The 15,650-nt window shown below is 30.7% G+C and overlaps 1 protein-coding gene across 1 annotated transcript in view; it reads left to right on the forward strand.

The window, feature by feature from the left end:
* Positions 1-3,663: 3,663 nt before the first annotated feature.
* The window catches only part of LOC105139375 (polyphenol oxidase, chloroplastic-like), a 16,831-nt gene continuing 4,844 nt past the window's right edge, over positions 3,664-15,650 (forward strand). The window contains exon 1 of the mRNA XM_011045786.1: positions 3,664-3,864. Coding sequence (XP_011044088.1) covers positions 3,664-3,864 — 201 coding nt within the window. The remainder of the gene's footprint in view (positions 3,865-15,650) is intronic.

Below are 15,650 nucleotides of genomic sequence, written 5' to 3' on the forward strand. Positions count from 1 at the left end.
ATTCCTGTTACAAACCCAGAACCGGCAAAGAAAAGACTCTCATGGCATATCAAAAACTTAAATATTTTCCAATCACACCTAGACAACAGATGTTATTCAAGTCACGAAAGACTACTAAGCACATGACATGGCACTAGTCACATCATGTGGTTGATGGAGTGATGGTGCATCCTTCTGATAGGGAAGCATGGAAACACTTTAATAGTGTGCATCTTCACTTTTCTGCTAAATCAAGGAACATGCGTTTTGGTTGTGTATAGATGGATTCAATCCATTCAGGTCATTTACTGCTCCTTATTATTATTGGCCGGTCATGCTGATGGTTTATAACTTACAACCAGGGATGTGCATGAGGCTGGAGTTCATGTTTTTATCTATACTCATAGTAGGTCTGAGCATTTCGAGGTGAAATATAGATGTTTGTCTTCAACTATTGATTAATAAGTTGATGTAGTTGTGGTTTTCTAGAGCTTTGACTTGTGATATCTGGAGAAAACAAAATTTTGTTATGAGAGCAGCTTTGGTGTGGACTATTAATGATTTTTCAGCTTATGGAATGGTTTCTGGTTGGAGCACGCATGAAAAACTGGCATGTCCATGCTGTATGGAAAATGACAAGGCATTCACGCTAACAAACGGGGCTAAAGCTTCTTTTTTTTATTACTGTCACCATTGTTTCTTGCCACCGAATCACATGTATAGAAAGAACAAAAATGATTTATTTGTTGGCATTGAACACCAGTTCATTTCTTGCCTTCCACGTTGATGATCAAGAATTGAGGTAGCTAACGAGGCAAATAATTTCGTTCAGAAACCATCGAGAATTAAGGAAAAGAACAAATTAAGTTGGGCAAGGTTATCGTTTTGTTGTCTTAGAAGATCTAAAGGAAAATATAAATAAGGATCAGAAAGAATCCCTTGTTTAGTAACTAGAAACTAATGCAAGAGTAGAAGCGATACAATAAGGAATCTAATCAATCCATCCCATCTTCTAACTCCTAGGAGCCAAACGAGACGAGTTCTCTAAAAGAAATGCTTCAAATATATATATCCAGAGATGATAAAGTTCAAGCGGCTAGGTATATGTAGGACACCATATAGAATAAGTATATCAATGGTGTGATGCCAAATCAAGACATCTAGTTTCCAGCTCCAGGACTGGGGACGGACTGCAAAATTCGATCGATTTTGGAAACTTGGGACGTGATGAACCTTTTACCGATGACTATTGATTGCGCATCACGAACAGGGGAAAAAGATGGTGTAAACTTGTCTTCCAAAGTAGGATTGTCTTTCTTCTCCAGGCTCAGTAACTTTCTGGCTTCAAAAGACGGTACATGAAAGATCAAAATGAGTATGAAGATGAATGCCATTGTGCTTAGACGAGCCATTATGAAAAACTTGCTACACAAAGAATTAAATCTGGGTTATATATGTAGCAGAGGAGATATGTGACACATGTTGGATGGTAGCTATTTATAAGCATGTGTATAAGGTGAGAGAGGCGAAAGTTTCAAGCTATCAGTGGCTAAGTCAATAACTGTGGAGTTGACAAAAGAATATCTTAAGTTCGTTGATTTCGCTACACGAAATTTGCAGGCCTGTCTAAAAAATGCCTCGTGGAATTGAGTTAATTTGGAACATTTGAAGAACGTTGCCGGCCTTCCATGATTTCTTGGTAATTTGTTCTTCCTACCAGTACTCCTGTAAGAGTCCTGATTGCCGGGGGTCCGAGAATCTTACTCGTGACCGTCACACTTTCATTTCTCCATTCTACACATCAATTTAGTCCTTGTGACCAAATCACGTAGATAGATCATAATTTCTATCTTGATTAATTTATTTTGATTGACTTTTAAAGAATCTCAACTCAGAAGTTTTTAAATTGTTAAGTGAGTTTTTAAGAATTGTTTTATATTCATTATGAGACTGAATTATCTTAAGATTATTATTATCTAAATAATAATTTTTCACACTTTTTAAAGAAAAATACTATCTTCTACTGGAATCACAATGCACTGTAGTTTTCGTAGATTGGAGGAAAAACATTAAAATTAAATTGAAATTAAAAGAATAACTAGAAGTATTTCGTACACCTCAAACAACTGAATATAGCTCTTTTTTATAAATAGAGTTGAATATATATATATATATATATATACACACGGAAAAACAGCTGCAAAGACCAAATTATCAAATACGGAAAAACAGCTGCAAAGACCCCATTATCAAATTAAATTATGGGATCGACGAAAATATATTGTCTGATAAAAATGGGAGAGAATGAAATAAAAAATAATGTCTCTAGAAGTTCTTTGATGTCACTTACTACATATGAAATATAATAATCTCAATCTAAAAGATTCTAACTATCCTTTTTGAATGAAGTGAATGCGGTCAATCGAATTCTTTTTGAACTAGAAAACACGAACGGTCAGGTTTATCTAAAGAGATTGTTCATATTATCATGGGATTAGCTTAGAATCTGAGACGCGACATTAGAAAGTGGACAAAAGAGAATTAGATAGAAAAATAGAGTCAATAAAAATTAAAATAATTAAAATATGCTTAAGAGATAAAATCGGATTAGATAAATAAAAAAATTTTATCAATAATTTTTATTGATAAAAATAATTTTATCTCTACTTTTGTTGGTATATATCGATAGACAATTGTTGACGAATTATATAAATTTTTGAAAAGTTATAATGGTATGATGACATACTTACAGAAAATTTTTTATCAGTAATTTCATTAGTAAAAGTCAATATATACTTACTTTGCCGACATTCTCTTCCTTTATTTCTCTTTCTTTTTCCCCTTCTTCTTTCCCATCCCACCTCTCCCCTCCCAAACTACAGCCAACCACCCATCCCAACTCTCTTTCTCTTCTCAACACAAGCACTCAAATTTCTTATACTTTTGTATATGGTCACAACATTCATTCTTGTGGATTTTATCATTTTTTGTAAGTAAATCTATTCTTTTTTTTAATATAAGTTTTTTTTAGTTTATTGGATAATATCAGGGCAAACTAATATTTTTGTTATGTTTATTGTATGTACTTGATTGATCGTTATTTGTCAAAGAAACTTGTAGTATGAATGTATAATTTTGTAGTTGTTATAATTTATTTTAGATTTTGTCAAATTATATTTGTTTGTAAATTTTTTAAATTTTATTTGAATTACACTAAATTAGTTATGTTGTGATGAAATAAATAATAGTTTGTTTAACAAGTCCATTTTAATTTTTATCAATTATATTGCGAAGTTATGATTTCCGTAAATTTATATATATATATAAATTTGTATGGAAGTTGATAGTTGATAGTTGATAATAAATATTTAATATAAGTGTTTTTTTAGTTTATTGGATAATATCGGGGCAAACTAATATTTTTGTTATGTTTATTTATGTAACATAGTTAATTAATACATATTGTCATCATAATTTTATAAATGTTTGATAGAGGTCATAGATAATCATTTATGGATGTATCGGGACTCACCCCAAAGATTGCAAAGGATAGATTATTGTAACAAAATTCAAGGTTTTATTAATTTTGCAATATCTATCCCAAGAAATTTTACTAATGACGGTATTAGGTATCCACGCAAGAAGTATAAAAATAAAAAGTTTCTGCATCAAGATGTTGTAACGATGCATCTTCTAATCAAAGAGTTCATTAAGGATTATCTGTATTGGTATGCACATAAACAACTATTTATTCCTAGTGAGAGCATGGTAGAAAGGGTGGTTGGGTCAACTTTTAGTGCTAGCAACGTGTATGAAGTTGGAAATAACAACAGTAATCCTTACAAGAACATGGTTATGGATGTAATAAGAATGAATGAAGGTAATGTCAGTGAATGTCCAATCATAGAAGAAGAACATAAAAACCTAATGCTGATGCAGCAAGTTTTTTTGATATATTGAAAGATTACGACAAACCATTATGGGATGACTGCATGAACCACAGTAAATTATCGGTTATAGCATAAATATTCACCATCAAGTCAAATCACCGGTTCAGTGAGGCTAGTTATGACAAGATTATTGAATGGACGAGAAGCATTTTACCTTAAAGGAATAGGCTGAAAGAAAACTACTATACTGCAAAGTCTATGATGAAACCCCTTGGTTTAGGATATTAAAAAATTGGTATGTGCTCTAACTTCTACATGATATAGTACCTTGAAAATGCTAAGTTAACTGAGTGTATGACATATGGGTATTCCTGTTACAAACCCAGAACAAACCCAGAACCGGCAAAGAAAAGACTCTCATGGCATATCAAAAACTTAAATATTTTCCAATCACACCTAGACAACAGATGTTATTCAAGTCACGAAAGACTACTAAGCACATGACATGGCACTAGTCACATCATGTGGTTGATGGAGTGATGGTGCATCCTTCTGATAGGGAAGCATGGAAACACTTTAATAGTGTGCATCTTCACTTTTCTGCTAAATCAAGGAACATGCGTTTTGGTTGTGTATAGATGGATTCAATCCATTCAGGTCATTTACTGCTCCTTATTATTATTGGCCGGTCATGCTGATGGTTTATAACTTACAACCAGGGATGTGCATGAGGCTGGAGTTCATGTTTTTATCTATACTCATAGTAGGTCTGAGCATTTCGAGGTGAAATATAGATGTTTGTCTTCAACTATTGATTAATAAGTTGATGTAGTTGTGGTTTTCTAGAGCTTTGACTTGTGATATCTGGAGAAAACAAAATTTTGTTATGAGAGCAGCTTTGGTGTGGACTATTAATGATTTTTCAGCTTATGGAATGGCTTCTGGTTGAAGCACGCATGGAAAACTAGCATGTCCATGCTGTATGGAAAATGACAAGGCATTCACGCTAACAAACGGGGCTAAAGCTTCTTTTTTTTATTACTGTCACCATTGTTTCTTGCCACCGAATCACATGTATAGAAAGAACAAAAATGATTTATTTGTTGGCAGAGTTGAAAAGGATGTTGCATCCTCAATTCTTTCTAGTGAAGACTTGTATGATGTTGTCTCAAGGTACGGTGACATAGTATTTAGTCTCCAATTAGATAAGTATAAGTTTCCTGGTTTTAGTTTGACTCATAATTGGATAAAGCGAACTATCTTTTACGAGCTTCCTTATTGGAAGACCAATCTTCTCTGTCATAACCTTGACATTATACATATTGAAAAGAACATGTTTGAGAACATTTTCAACACCGTCACAGATGTGAAGAGGAAGCCAAAAGACATAAAACTAAGAACAAGCTTCATGTTAGAAAAAAAAAATGCACAACTACTACTCTACAAATGACTTAAGAGTCTGTGTTTTCTCGATGGACATGCCTCGAACATATCAAGGCTGGTTAATACGGAGGAATGCAGATTATATGAAATGAAGAGTCATGATTGCCATGTGTTTATACAGAAAATCATCCCATTAGCTTTTCATGATTTGTTTGCAAATGGGATATGGGATGTACTCATGGAGATCAATCATTTCTTCATAGATATATGCTCCAACAAGTTGAATGTTGATTTTTTAAAAGGTTTGAAACAAATATCGTCAAGATAATATGCAAACCTGAAATGATATTCCTTCCATCATTTTTTGACTTAATAGAGCATCTACCCATACATTTACCGTTTGAGGTAAAAGTTAGAGGCCCGATTCAGTATAGATGGATGTATTCATTCGAGAGGTTAGATATTACAATTGCTATATAATTTATACTTAAATGTTTTTTCATTTTTTTAATTAATAATTTTTGTTTAATTCTATACATGCAGGTGCTTGTTTAATCTTAAAAAAAAAAAGGTTAAGAATAAGGTGTATGCTGAAGCGTTAATATGTGAGCCATATATTGTTGAAGAGATCTCAACATTTATCTCATACTATTTAGAACCTTATTTAAGAACGAGGATCAACCGTGTTCCACGACATAATAATGTTGGTGAAGGGCCTTTAAGTGAAAACTTGTCAATATTCTCTAATTCTGGACAACCCACACCTAAAAATATTGTGAGGGGAAGATATTTGTCTGAAATAGAGTTCAAACAAGCACACAATTATGTCCTATTTAACTATGATGAAGTGAGACATTTTATTAAGTAGATGTTCTACTTAAACTTTGGCAATAATATACTATTTATATATTGTGATAACATAAACTCATATAATTTGGAACAACCTTGCAGGCAACATCAACGATACTTACAGTCCAATAACTCATAATTGACTAAAACCCAAATCTTTCAATTACAAGATGAATAATTTACCACGTGATTTAGAACACAAGTAAGTCTTTTCACAAACTCATTATCTCTTGTTAAGTAATGAATTATATGTCAATATTATAGAATATCCATTTATTGATTATTATTTGATATACAAGATTTATCAAATGAGAGATAGGGCTGTTATTTCACTGTCTTTACTAAGCCTGGACCCTGAAAGAAAAGTCAAGTGCTATAATGGATATTTTGTCAATGGATATGTCTTTCATACTAAAGAATATAGGAATGGAAGAAAGACATATAATAATGGTGTTTATATTAAGGGATCGACTTCTAGTGAGTTTAAAGTTGACTACTATTGTAGATTAAAAGAGGTCATTGAACTGCAATATCATAGCGAGCAGAATAAAGTGTTTTTATTCAAATACTATTGGTATGACACAAATAACAGAGAAATCAGAGTAGATCCTCACTATGATCTCATTGAAATCAACTCAAAAGCTAGACTCTGCAATATAAACGATATCTTTGTTTTCGCAAAGTAATGCCAACAAGTTTATTACACATACACCCCTTCCTTTAAAAAATACAGATCAAAAGTTGATTGGTTATCCATTTTAAAAACCAAATCTAAGGGTCGTGTCGAGGTTGTTTAGGATGAAAACGAAGACACACATATGATAGATGAAGTATTTCAAGCTAGTGAGTTAGTTGAACCAAACCGAGTTTCTCCTTTAATTGACTTAAAACAAAATTAAATTTTTTTTTGTTTTCGATGATAGTCTTGTTGATGTTGACGCAGATGAGTTGGATGGTGTTTTGAACTCTAATGGACTAGAGAATATTGATGAAGAAGATAATAACCATATTAAAGAGTGCGATGAAGCTGATAACAATTCAATTGAGGACGAAGATAAAAATTCTAACTAAATATGTTATAAAGCCTTTTGTTTATATATAATGTAATGTTATGTATGATATTTTGGAACATGCAATATTTATTTTATAATTATTTGCTCTTGTTATTGTGTTGTGTGTGCTATAAGTTTGCAATTTAGGCATTTCTATAAGATGATAGAGAGGCAATACAAACAAAACATGCAAAAGCTTGACACAAACACTGACAGATAAACCGACGAAATGTGTCCCTTGATGTTTTACTGAGAGTTGTAAAAAAATTACAACATTGTGCTACAATTACTGATGGTTTTACTGACGAAATATGTCTCATATTTTACTAAGAGTTGCAAAAAAATTACAGCCCTTACCATAATCACCACCAGTTTTCCAATACAATCACCGATGAATGGTGCACATTCCAAAGCACATGACTATCACATTGCCTGGTCGATTGGCACCATTACCGACAGGATCACCGACAAACAAGACAAATCCAATGCGTCCGTACTCTGATACACAATTACCGACGGATTAAATCTAAAGGGATTTTTGTAATTTTAGTGAAAAATTCAATTAAATACTGACAAAATTTAATTCCACCACCCAAAAAAATATTATTCTATTTTTCATCGGTAATGCCATCAGAAAAATTTTAATATAAAACTGACCCCCCCTCCATGGTTCATTTTTTCTCAACACCTCTTCATTTCTTCTCTTCTCCTTCTGCAAATTATTTGCATGTAGCATTGTATTTTTATTGTTTTGATTGTAGTTTTCAACATATTAAAAGGTATGATTATCCTTTCTTTATCTTTGTATTTTTTGTACTTTTTTTATTTTAATTATGATTATTTTTATGGTGTTCGTTTTTTTTAGTATTGTTTATAGAAAAAATCTTGAAATCAACACACTATTAAGGTAAACATTTTCATTCCTAAAGTCTTTAGTTTTTTCTTTTTATTTGTTAAATTTATTTTATTATTTGTATTTCCATAATAATTGAAAATTTTGTTAAATTTGAATTGTTATTATTGAATTCACCTTTAAAATTTTAATTCAAATATAGAATTAAATTTAATTAGTTTATCTTAATTTTATTGTATTATTGTTTGTTATGTTTTTAATTATTTTAATTAATTTTAATTTTTATTTATGAATTTTTATAGATGTTAGGTGTTTAGAGTTGATTGTGCAATATTTGTGAAATTATTAATATTTGTATGTATGAAAACTGTAGGTAGTCTCTAACATAGGATAGGTGCTGGCAATTTTTTTTTTAAATGATTGAATTTAATTATTTAATTATTCATATAAATTTGTATAGATGTGCTAAATGAAAATTTAATTATTTTATTGTTTGTATTGTAATAATTATTTTATTCTATTATTGATTGTTCTGTTTTTTATTATTTTCATTAATTTTAATTGTCATTTATAGATTTCTATATATGTTAAATTTACATAGATGTTGGTTGTATATAAGATTGTCTAATAGAGTCAATTGGTTTGTGGTTGTTATAAAGATTTACAGGTTTGAAAACTATGGGTAGTCTCTAATATAGAGGAAGTGCTGCTGATTTTTTTCTAAATAATCAAATTTAATTATGTAATTATTACAGGTTTGAAAACTATGGGTAGTCTCTAATATAGAGGAAGTGCTGCTGATTTTTTTCTAAATAATCAAATTTAATTATGTAATTATTCATATAAATTTGTATAAATGCATAGAATAAAATAAACAACATGTCATCAACAGATAGTTGCAGCTAGTTTTTCTAGCAGCGAGGATGACTTATCTTTAGGTGCTAATCACAGCGAGATATCTGTGGCAACTTGTGATGCTACCTCTTCTAGCGCGGTTTCATAGTGTAGAGGCAGTGTGCTTTCAAAGTGATTAATGCTTCAAAGTAAATTTTTATCAAGGTTTTATACCATCATTTTGCACTTGAAATATCAATAACTCCTTAACTAAATCATGTTTTATAATAACAAGTTTGATACCATAAGATACCTTTAATTTATGGTAAATATTCATCCTAAATGCAGGCCTATCACATAAATAAAAAGATTAATTGATGAGTTGAAGTATTAAAATTGAAAGGACAAAGAGAGGGCTAAATTTAGAAAAGAAATACTGGTGCAGTCTAAACTGGAACACTGTTTGGTAATTAGTACATATCTAGAGCTATAGATCTCAGATTTAGGTCTGCTTTATCTAGATGAAAAGTTAAGACATAAGCATAAAACTTTCATAGAAAGGGAAGACTCAATTCTGCGATTTGGAAGTTAACACGTTCAAAGAGTTGATGTCTTGTGCAGAAGTGTCAAAGTAATAAATAACTCGGTAAGACCGGGGTCGAACAACAGTGAAGTTAACTATATAAATTATAAATAATAATAATAATAATAATAAGTTAACATGATCAAAGAGTTGATGTCTTGAGAACTTTGAGATGTAAAATTAATGTGAAGATTATACAATGATAAAAACAAATGTCAAGGTTAGAGGATACACTAATAGTATTAGAGATAAGTAAAGTATAAACTCTTTATAAATTATCAACATGATTATATTAGTCATCTTATTTATGTAACACCATACTTATAAATTTTATCAAGTATTCATGATGCTAACTTATATTGATAACAAATCAAGTTCCTCTTATAATAACGATGCCATCCGAAAACTATGAAGGATCAAGTATTTGATATACCATTTAACACCATACTTATAAATTTTATCAAGTATTCATGATGCTAACTTATATTGATAACAAATCAAGTTCCTCTCATAATAACGATGTCGGCCGAAAACTATGAAGGATCAAGTATTTGATATACCAAGTGTTATATAACATAAATCTAGATTAATCATTTAACAAGCAAGGTATTAAGAATTAATAAGATAAAAATGATAAGACATGTTAGTAGCAAGTTGTTTAGGATATAAGCATTAAAGTCCATATTGAGTTTATATTATACTTATCCTAACACCATTAGTGAAACTTTTCACCTTAACATAATTAACTTAACTATACATTATGAAGAAGAAAAACATAAATAAACAATATAAGAACATAAACATGATATAAGTTAACTAAGTATAGTAAAAAAAATGAAATGAAAAGCATGAACAAGAGATTAATGAAAGCAAAACTTAAGCATTACAAAAATATAAAAAGAGAGAGCAAGAACATGATCTTGATATGAAAAACAAGATGCCTCAATGAATGATAAATGCCTCCTTTTATAAGTAAAAATATGGAATTATTCATTTGGTAATTGATAATTGATGTAATGGTCAACTATTGATTTAGTGGACTTGATGCACAGCAGCACTCAAGCATTTTGGCTGGATGAATTAACATTGATGCAATCAGAATTTGACAAAGTGTTCTCATAAAAGTTGTTGGAAATGGTCTTTTCCTTCCACCAATCAAATTTCAGAGCATTTAGAGTACTACAACTCGAGATATGTCTAAAATACTGAGCAGTGCTGCTGGTGGACGTGGTGGATAGCCCTCATGCTCTTGTTTGGATGAAATGTCATTTATACCATCAGAATTTGAGCAGGTCTTCATATAAAAGTTATTAGAAATTGTCTTCTCCTTCCACCCACCAACTTTCACGTCTTTTGACCTTCTAGAACTCCAATTATGAGTAAACCTCTAAGCAATGTTTGGGCTGGATTGGAGGACAGATTCTGACTTCTCTTTTATGGCCAAACTTTGAATTTGAAAATGATAGATTTGGGTTTTTCCATACCATGAAAGTTGTAGGCCTATTTCTTATCTTTCCATCCATGTAAACCAATCTGAAATTCAAGATCTATAGTTCTAGATATGACCCAATGACTGAATAGTGTTCAAATTTGAATTGAATCAGCATCTCTTTTCTAAGCTTAGCCTTTTCTTTATCCTTTCACTTCCAATAGTTAATCACAACAATTAATCTTTTGAATTGTGAGAATACCTGTATTTAAAATAAGTATTTATCATAAATTAAAGGTATCTTATATTATTAGACGTGTTATTATAAAACATGTTCTAGTTAAGAAGTTATTGATACTTCAAGTGCAAAATGATGATATAAAATCTTGATAAAAATGCACTTTTAAGGATAAAGTTTATAAATTTATATATATCTGCTTCATATTATTGAAACAAGATATTAATAAAACTTCTTTTTTTATGTGCTCAATGTATGAAAAAATATATGATGGGGTATTTATTAGAAGAAAACAATATTATATTCTAATGTTTAAGGTTAACCTCTTTGGGTTGGGATTATTATCTTTCTTTTCTTTTTTTATATACATATAACTTAAAACACAATGCATCTTTAACTCATATAATAAGCTTTTAGCTAATGACTCCCAGACCAGTTGGTCTTAGGGCATTAGGTGTTGAGACACTCCTTCGAGCTTAATAACTCGGGTTGCAGATACTGATACGTAGATAGTGCAATGTTTGGTTCCTTTAAGCCTTTCTCCTCAACACATGTAACAAGCATTGGGCCAATAACTCCCAAGTCAATTGACTTTAGGGTATTAGATGTTAAAAAACTCCTTCAGGCTTAATTGCTTAGGTTAGGGAGGCTACGAAACCAAACTTATCTATGTTTTTATTTATTTTTTTAATTACATTTATTATCATTATTTTTTTTCTTTTTTTTTTACAAATTATATACTATCTCTTTCCTTTAGTTGTTACCTTTAACAAAAGAACATAAATAATGTAATAATCCAATATGCAACCCATAATCATATGTTAAAGTGTGTGTGTGTGAAAATAAAGGTTTAAAAATACTTGTTAAATGAGTATATGAGCAGATGCAATTGATAATAATATGAGAGTTTGAAACTTGAATATTTCAATAAGTATTATGATAGACCTTGTTAACAATGTTTATTATGATGCGTCTCAAGAGTCACTTTAACAAAAGAACTCTTTGACTTTGTCATCTTAGTAATAATGATTTTTTAAATAGAAAATATAGGTAGTTAATTTTTTTTTTAAGTACCAACTACTACCCCTTCCCCCCAACCAAAATGAGACATTGACCTCAATGTTCTAAGGTAGAAAGATAGAGTATAGAAGACATCACCTGAAACAATGAATACTGACAAACCTGAGACACACTTAAACAAATATAAGAAATAACAAAACAAAATAATAAAACACAAGGTTTCATAAACAAAGGCTCAAATCCAATTTAAGCTTTTTACAACTTTTCTTAGTTGATCAATTTATGCAACTCATGGAGGGATTAATTACAGGAGTGAAAGATTGTAGTTGATCAATCAATTATTCAGCAGTAGCAATAGAGATTATGATTTGTTGTGCTGAAGATGTTAGGAATTTATGTTCCACAGCATGATCAAAAAAAGACAACAAATCATAAAAGTCATTAACATTTAACAAACCTATAGGTTTGTGGTGAATGTGAAGTTAGGCCTAAGAGAAAATATGAAATCTCTTCCAATATACCCAAACCACCTAGTAAGGCAATAACGGCTTCAGCATGTTTAATCATTGTATTCATTCAATCAAACATTATGGAGACTTGTAGTTCCTCCCTAATTATTGTTTCAATAATGTCTCCATTTGCTAAAGCTTTGGAGAAAACTTCCAAAACTTAACTACCTCCTAAAAATACAGCTATTGACACACCCTCTATTAACCCAAGGTTGTCTCCTCCATATACTAAATGAATCTTTTTCGCAAAAAATACCTGACCAAGAAGATTTATTGATTCTAAAAACTCTTTTTCTTTCCCAAGACTAGATCCACCAAAAACACAAATATTCCGTATTTGATGACTTGGAATGTTTGGGTTGAGTAGAAATGAAGGAAAGGAAGAGAAGATTTTATAGATGAGAAAGTGAAAATACAATCATACCACCTATACATAGGTTAGATGGAGTCTCTCTCTCTCTCTTTATTTCTTTTTTTGAAAACATATGTATGTACAAATTGTTAACATGTGTATGTACAGGTAGTTGTGATTGTGGCTTACATCTTACCTTGGTTTTACGTCCAAGAACAGTTTAAACGCTCTCTATGGGATGGAGATAGGTTTCCCATCTAGTTTTTTTAAAAACTAGCAAACAGGGTCTTTTTTAGTCAAATTCCCAAGACTACGTCGAGCATGTTCTTTATGGAATTATGGCAATAAATTATGAGTTGCATGATGCACATCTCCACTAGGGTGCGTCTCAAGAGTCAATAGAAAATTATCTAAAGACTCCTTACATAGACCATCCTTAATGAACTATATTTTATCTTCATGATTTACATATATCATTTTTAAAGAACAATATTTTGCATTACAAGTCCATATAGCACATCTATGACAGACTTTCAATCGTTTTGCACGATGTTTCTTTACAAAAGTGCTTTTACCTATTCCAAGCATGTATGAAATGAAAGAATTAGAAAACTCACCTGATAATCAGACCTTTGTTTCAATTAGCCAGCGAATATCTTCAGGAATTTCATGGTTCATTAACAATCTCAATTTTGCACATCTAGCACGGTAAATTTTTGTAATCGTATTTTGAGGTAGAGCGGGTAAATATTTTTTTAATTTTTCAAAAGTGGTATCCATTTTCAAAAAAGAAGAGATGTAAAGAAGGGAGAAAGAGTGAAGAATTGCACAAATATATACATAGATATCAATTATTATAGGAAACTGAAAAACCGACTTAAGTCACAGAGTATCGTTATCCGTCATTTGACCAAGGTGAAAGAAACTAGCAAAAAAAAGGTCACACAAAAAAGAAACACAAAATCAATATGAGAAAAAGAATCAATCTTTATATAAAGGATCACTCATTTCATTTTCAATTGAAAAATTATCAAAGTAAACTTTCAAACGATGTACATTTACCTTAAAAACATTACCATTATTTGGATTCTCGATATCACAGGTCTCATATGGATATATATATTTCACAATAAAAGGACCACTCCATCTTGATCTTAGTTTTTCAGTAAATAAATGGAGTTAAGAATTATAAAGCAAGATTTTTTTACCAACATTGAATGTTTTTCTCAGTATTTTCTTGTCATGAAACTCTTTGATTCTTACTTTATAAATTCTTAAATTTTCATATGCATCATTTCTTATTTCCTCAAGCTCATTTATTTTTAATTTTCATAGTTGACTAGCATTATCAAGATTTGAATTGAAAGCTTTAATAGCCCAATAAACTTTATGTTCAAGTTCCACAGGCAAGTGACAAGGTTTTTTATAGACTAGTCTATAAGGTGACATAACTAATGATGTTTTATAAGCAATTCGATAAGCCCAAAATGCATCATTAAGTCTTAAAGACCAATCTTTTCTATTAGGGTTCACTGTTTTCTTCAAGATCTGTTTGATCTCCTCATTAGTAAGTTTTACATGTCTACTTGTCTGAGGGTGATAAGGGGTGGCAACTTTGTGTGTGATTCCATATTTCTTCATTAAAGACTCAAATGACTTATTGTAAAAAAGTGTTCCACCATCACTTATCATGGCCCGAGAGATTCCAAATTGACTCAAAATATTTTCTTTTAAAAACTAGATGACTGTTTTATAATCATTGTTATGACTTGGAATTACCTCTATCTATTTTGAAACATAGTCTATTGCGACTATTTAGTAATTGGATCATATCTAGAGTTGTAGATCTTAGATTTAGGTATGCTTTAATGGATAGAAAGTTAAGACATAAGTCTAAAACTTTCATGGGAAAGCAAGACTCAATTCTGCTATTTGGAAGTCCAAATCTTAGCAATAACATAGAAGTCTGAATCTATCTTGTAGCCCAGACACTATTTAGTGTTCAACCTATATCTCAAGTTCTAAAAGTCCAAATGACCTCAATTTTTTTTTCTGGAAAGCTCAGACAACTTCCTAGAACTTTCATGGTAAGGGTGGTTTAAATTCTGAAGTTATCAATGATGTTTTATTCAGACAAGAAGATAAGGATTGTCACCAATTTAAGAGTTGGTCACCTACTCAACAATTAGTCAACAAATCAATAGTTTGCAATTTTTGCCTATAAAAGGAGGCATTTGTCATGCATTTAGGCATTTTGGTTTTTAGATCAAGATCATGCTCTTGCTTTCTCTCTTTGCATTTCTACAATGCTTAAGTTTTGCTTTCATTAATATCTTATTTATGCCTTTTGACACGACTAAAAGATTAATGTCTTCTCCCAAGTGCAGGAGTGTCGAAGTAATAAATAACCCGGCAAGACTGGGGTCGAACCACAGGGAGGTTAATTGTACAAATTATAAACAACAATTATAAACAACAATAATAGTAATAACAACAACAATACTAGTAGTAGTAGTAATAACACTAATAATAATAATAGTAATAGTAATAGTAATAGTAATAGTAATAGTAATACTAATACTAATACTAATAATAATAATAATAATAATAATAATAATAATAATAAAGAAAAAGAAGGAGAAGAAGATGAAGATGAGAACTTTGAGATGAAATATTAAT

Source organism: Populus euphratica, unplaced genomic scaffold, assembly GCF_000495115.2.
Source record: "Populus euphratica unplaced genomic scaffold, PopEup_1.0 scaffold90.1, whole genome shotgun sequence".
In the NCBI taxonomy this organism is placed as follows: Eukaryota; Viridiplantae; Streptophyta; class Magnoliopsida; order Malpighiales; family Salicaceae; genus Populus; species Populus euphratica.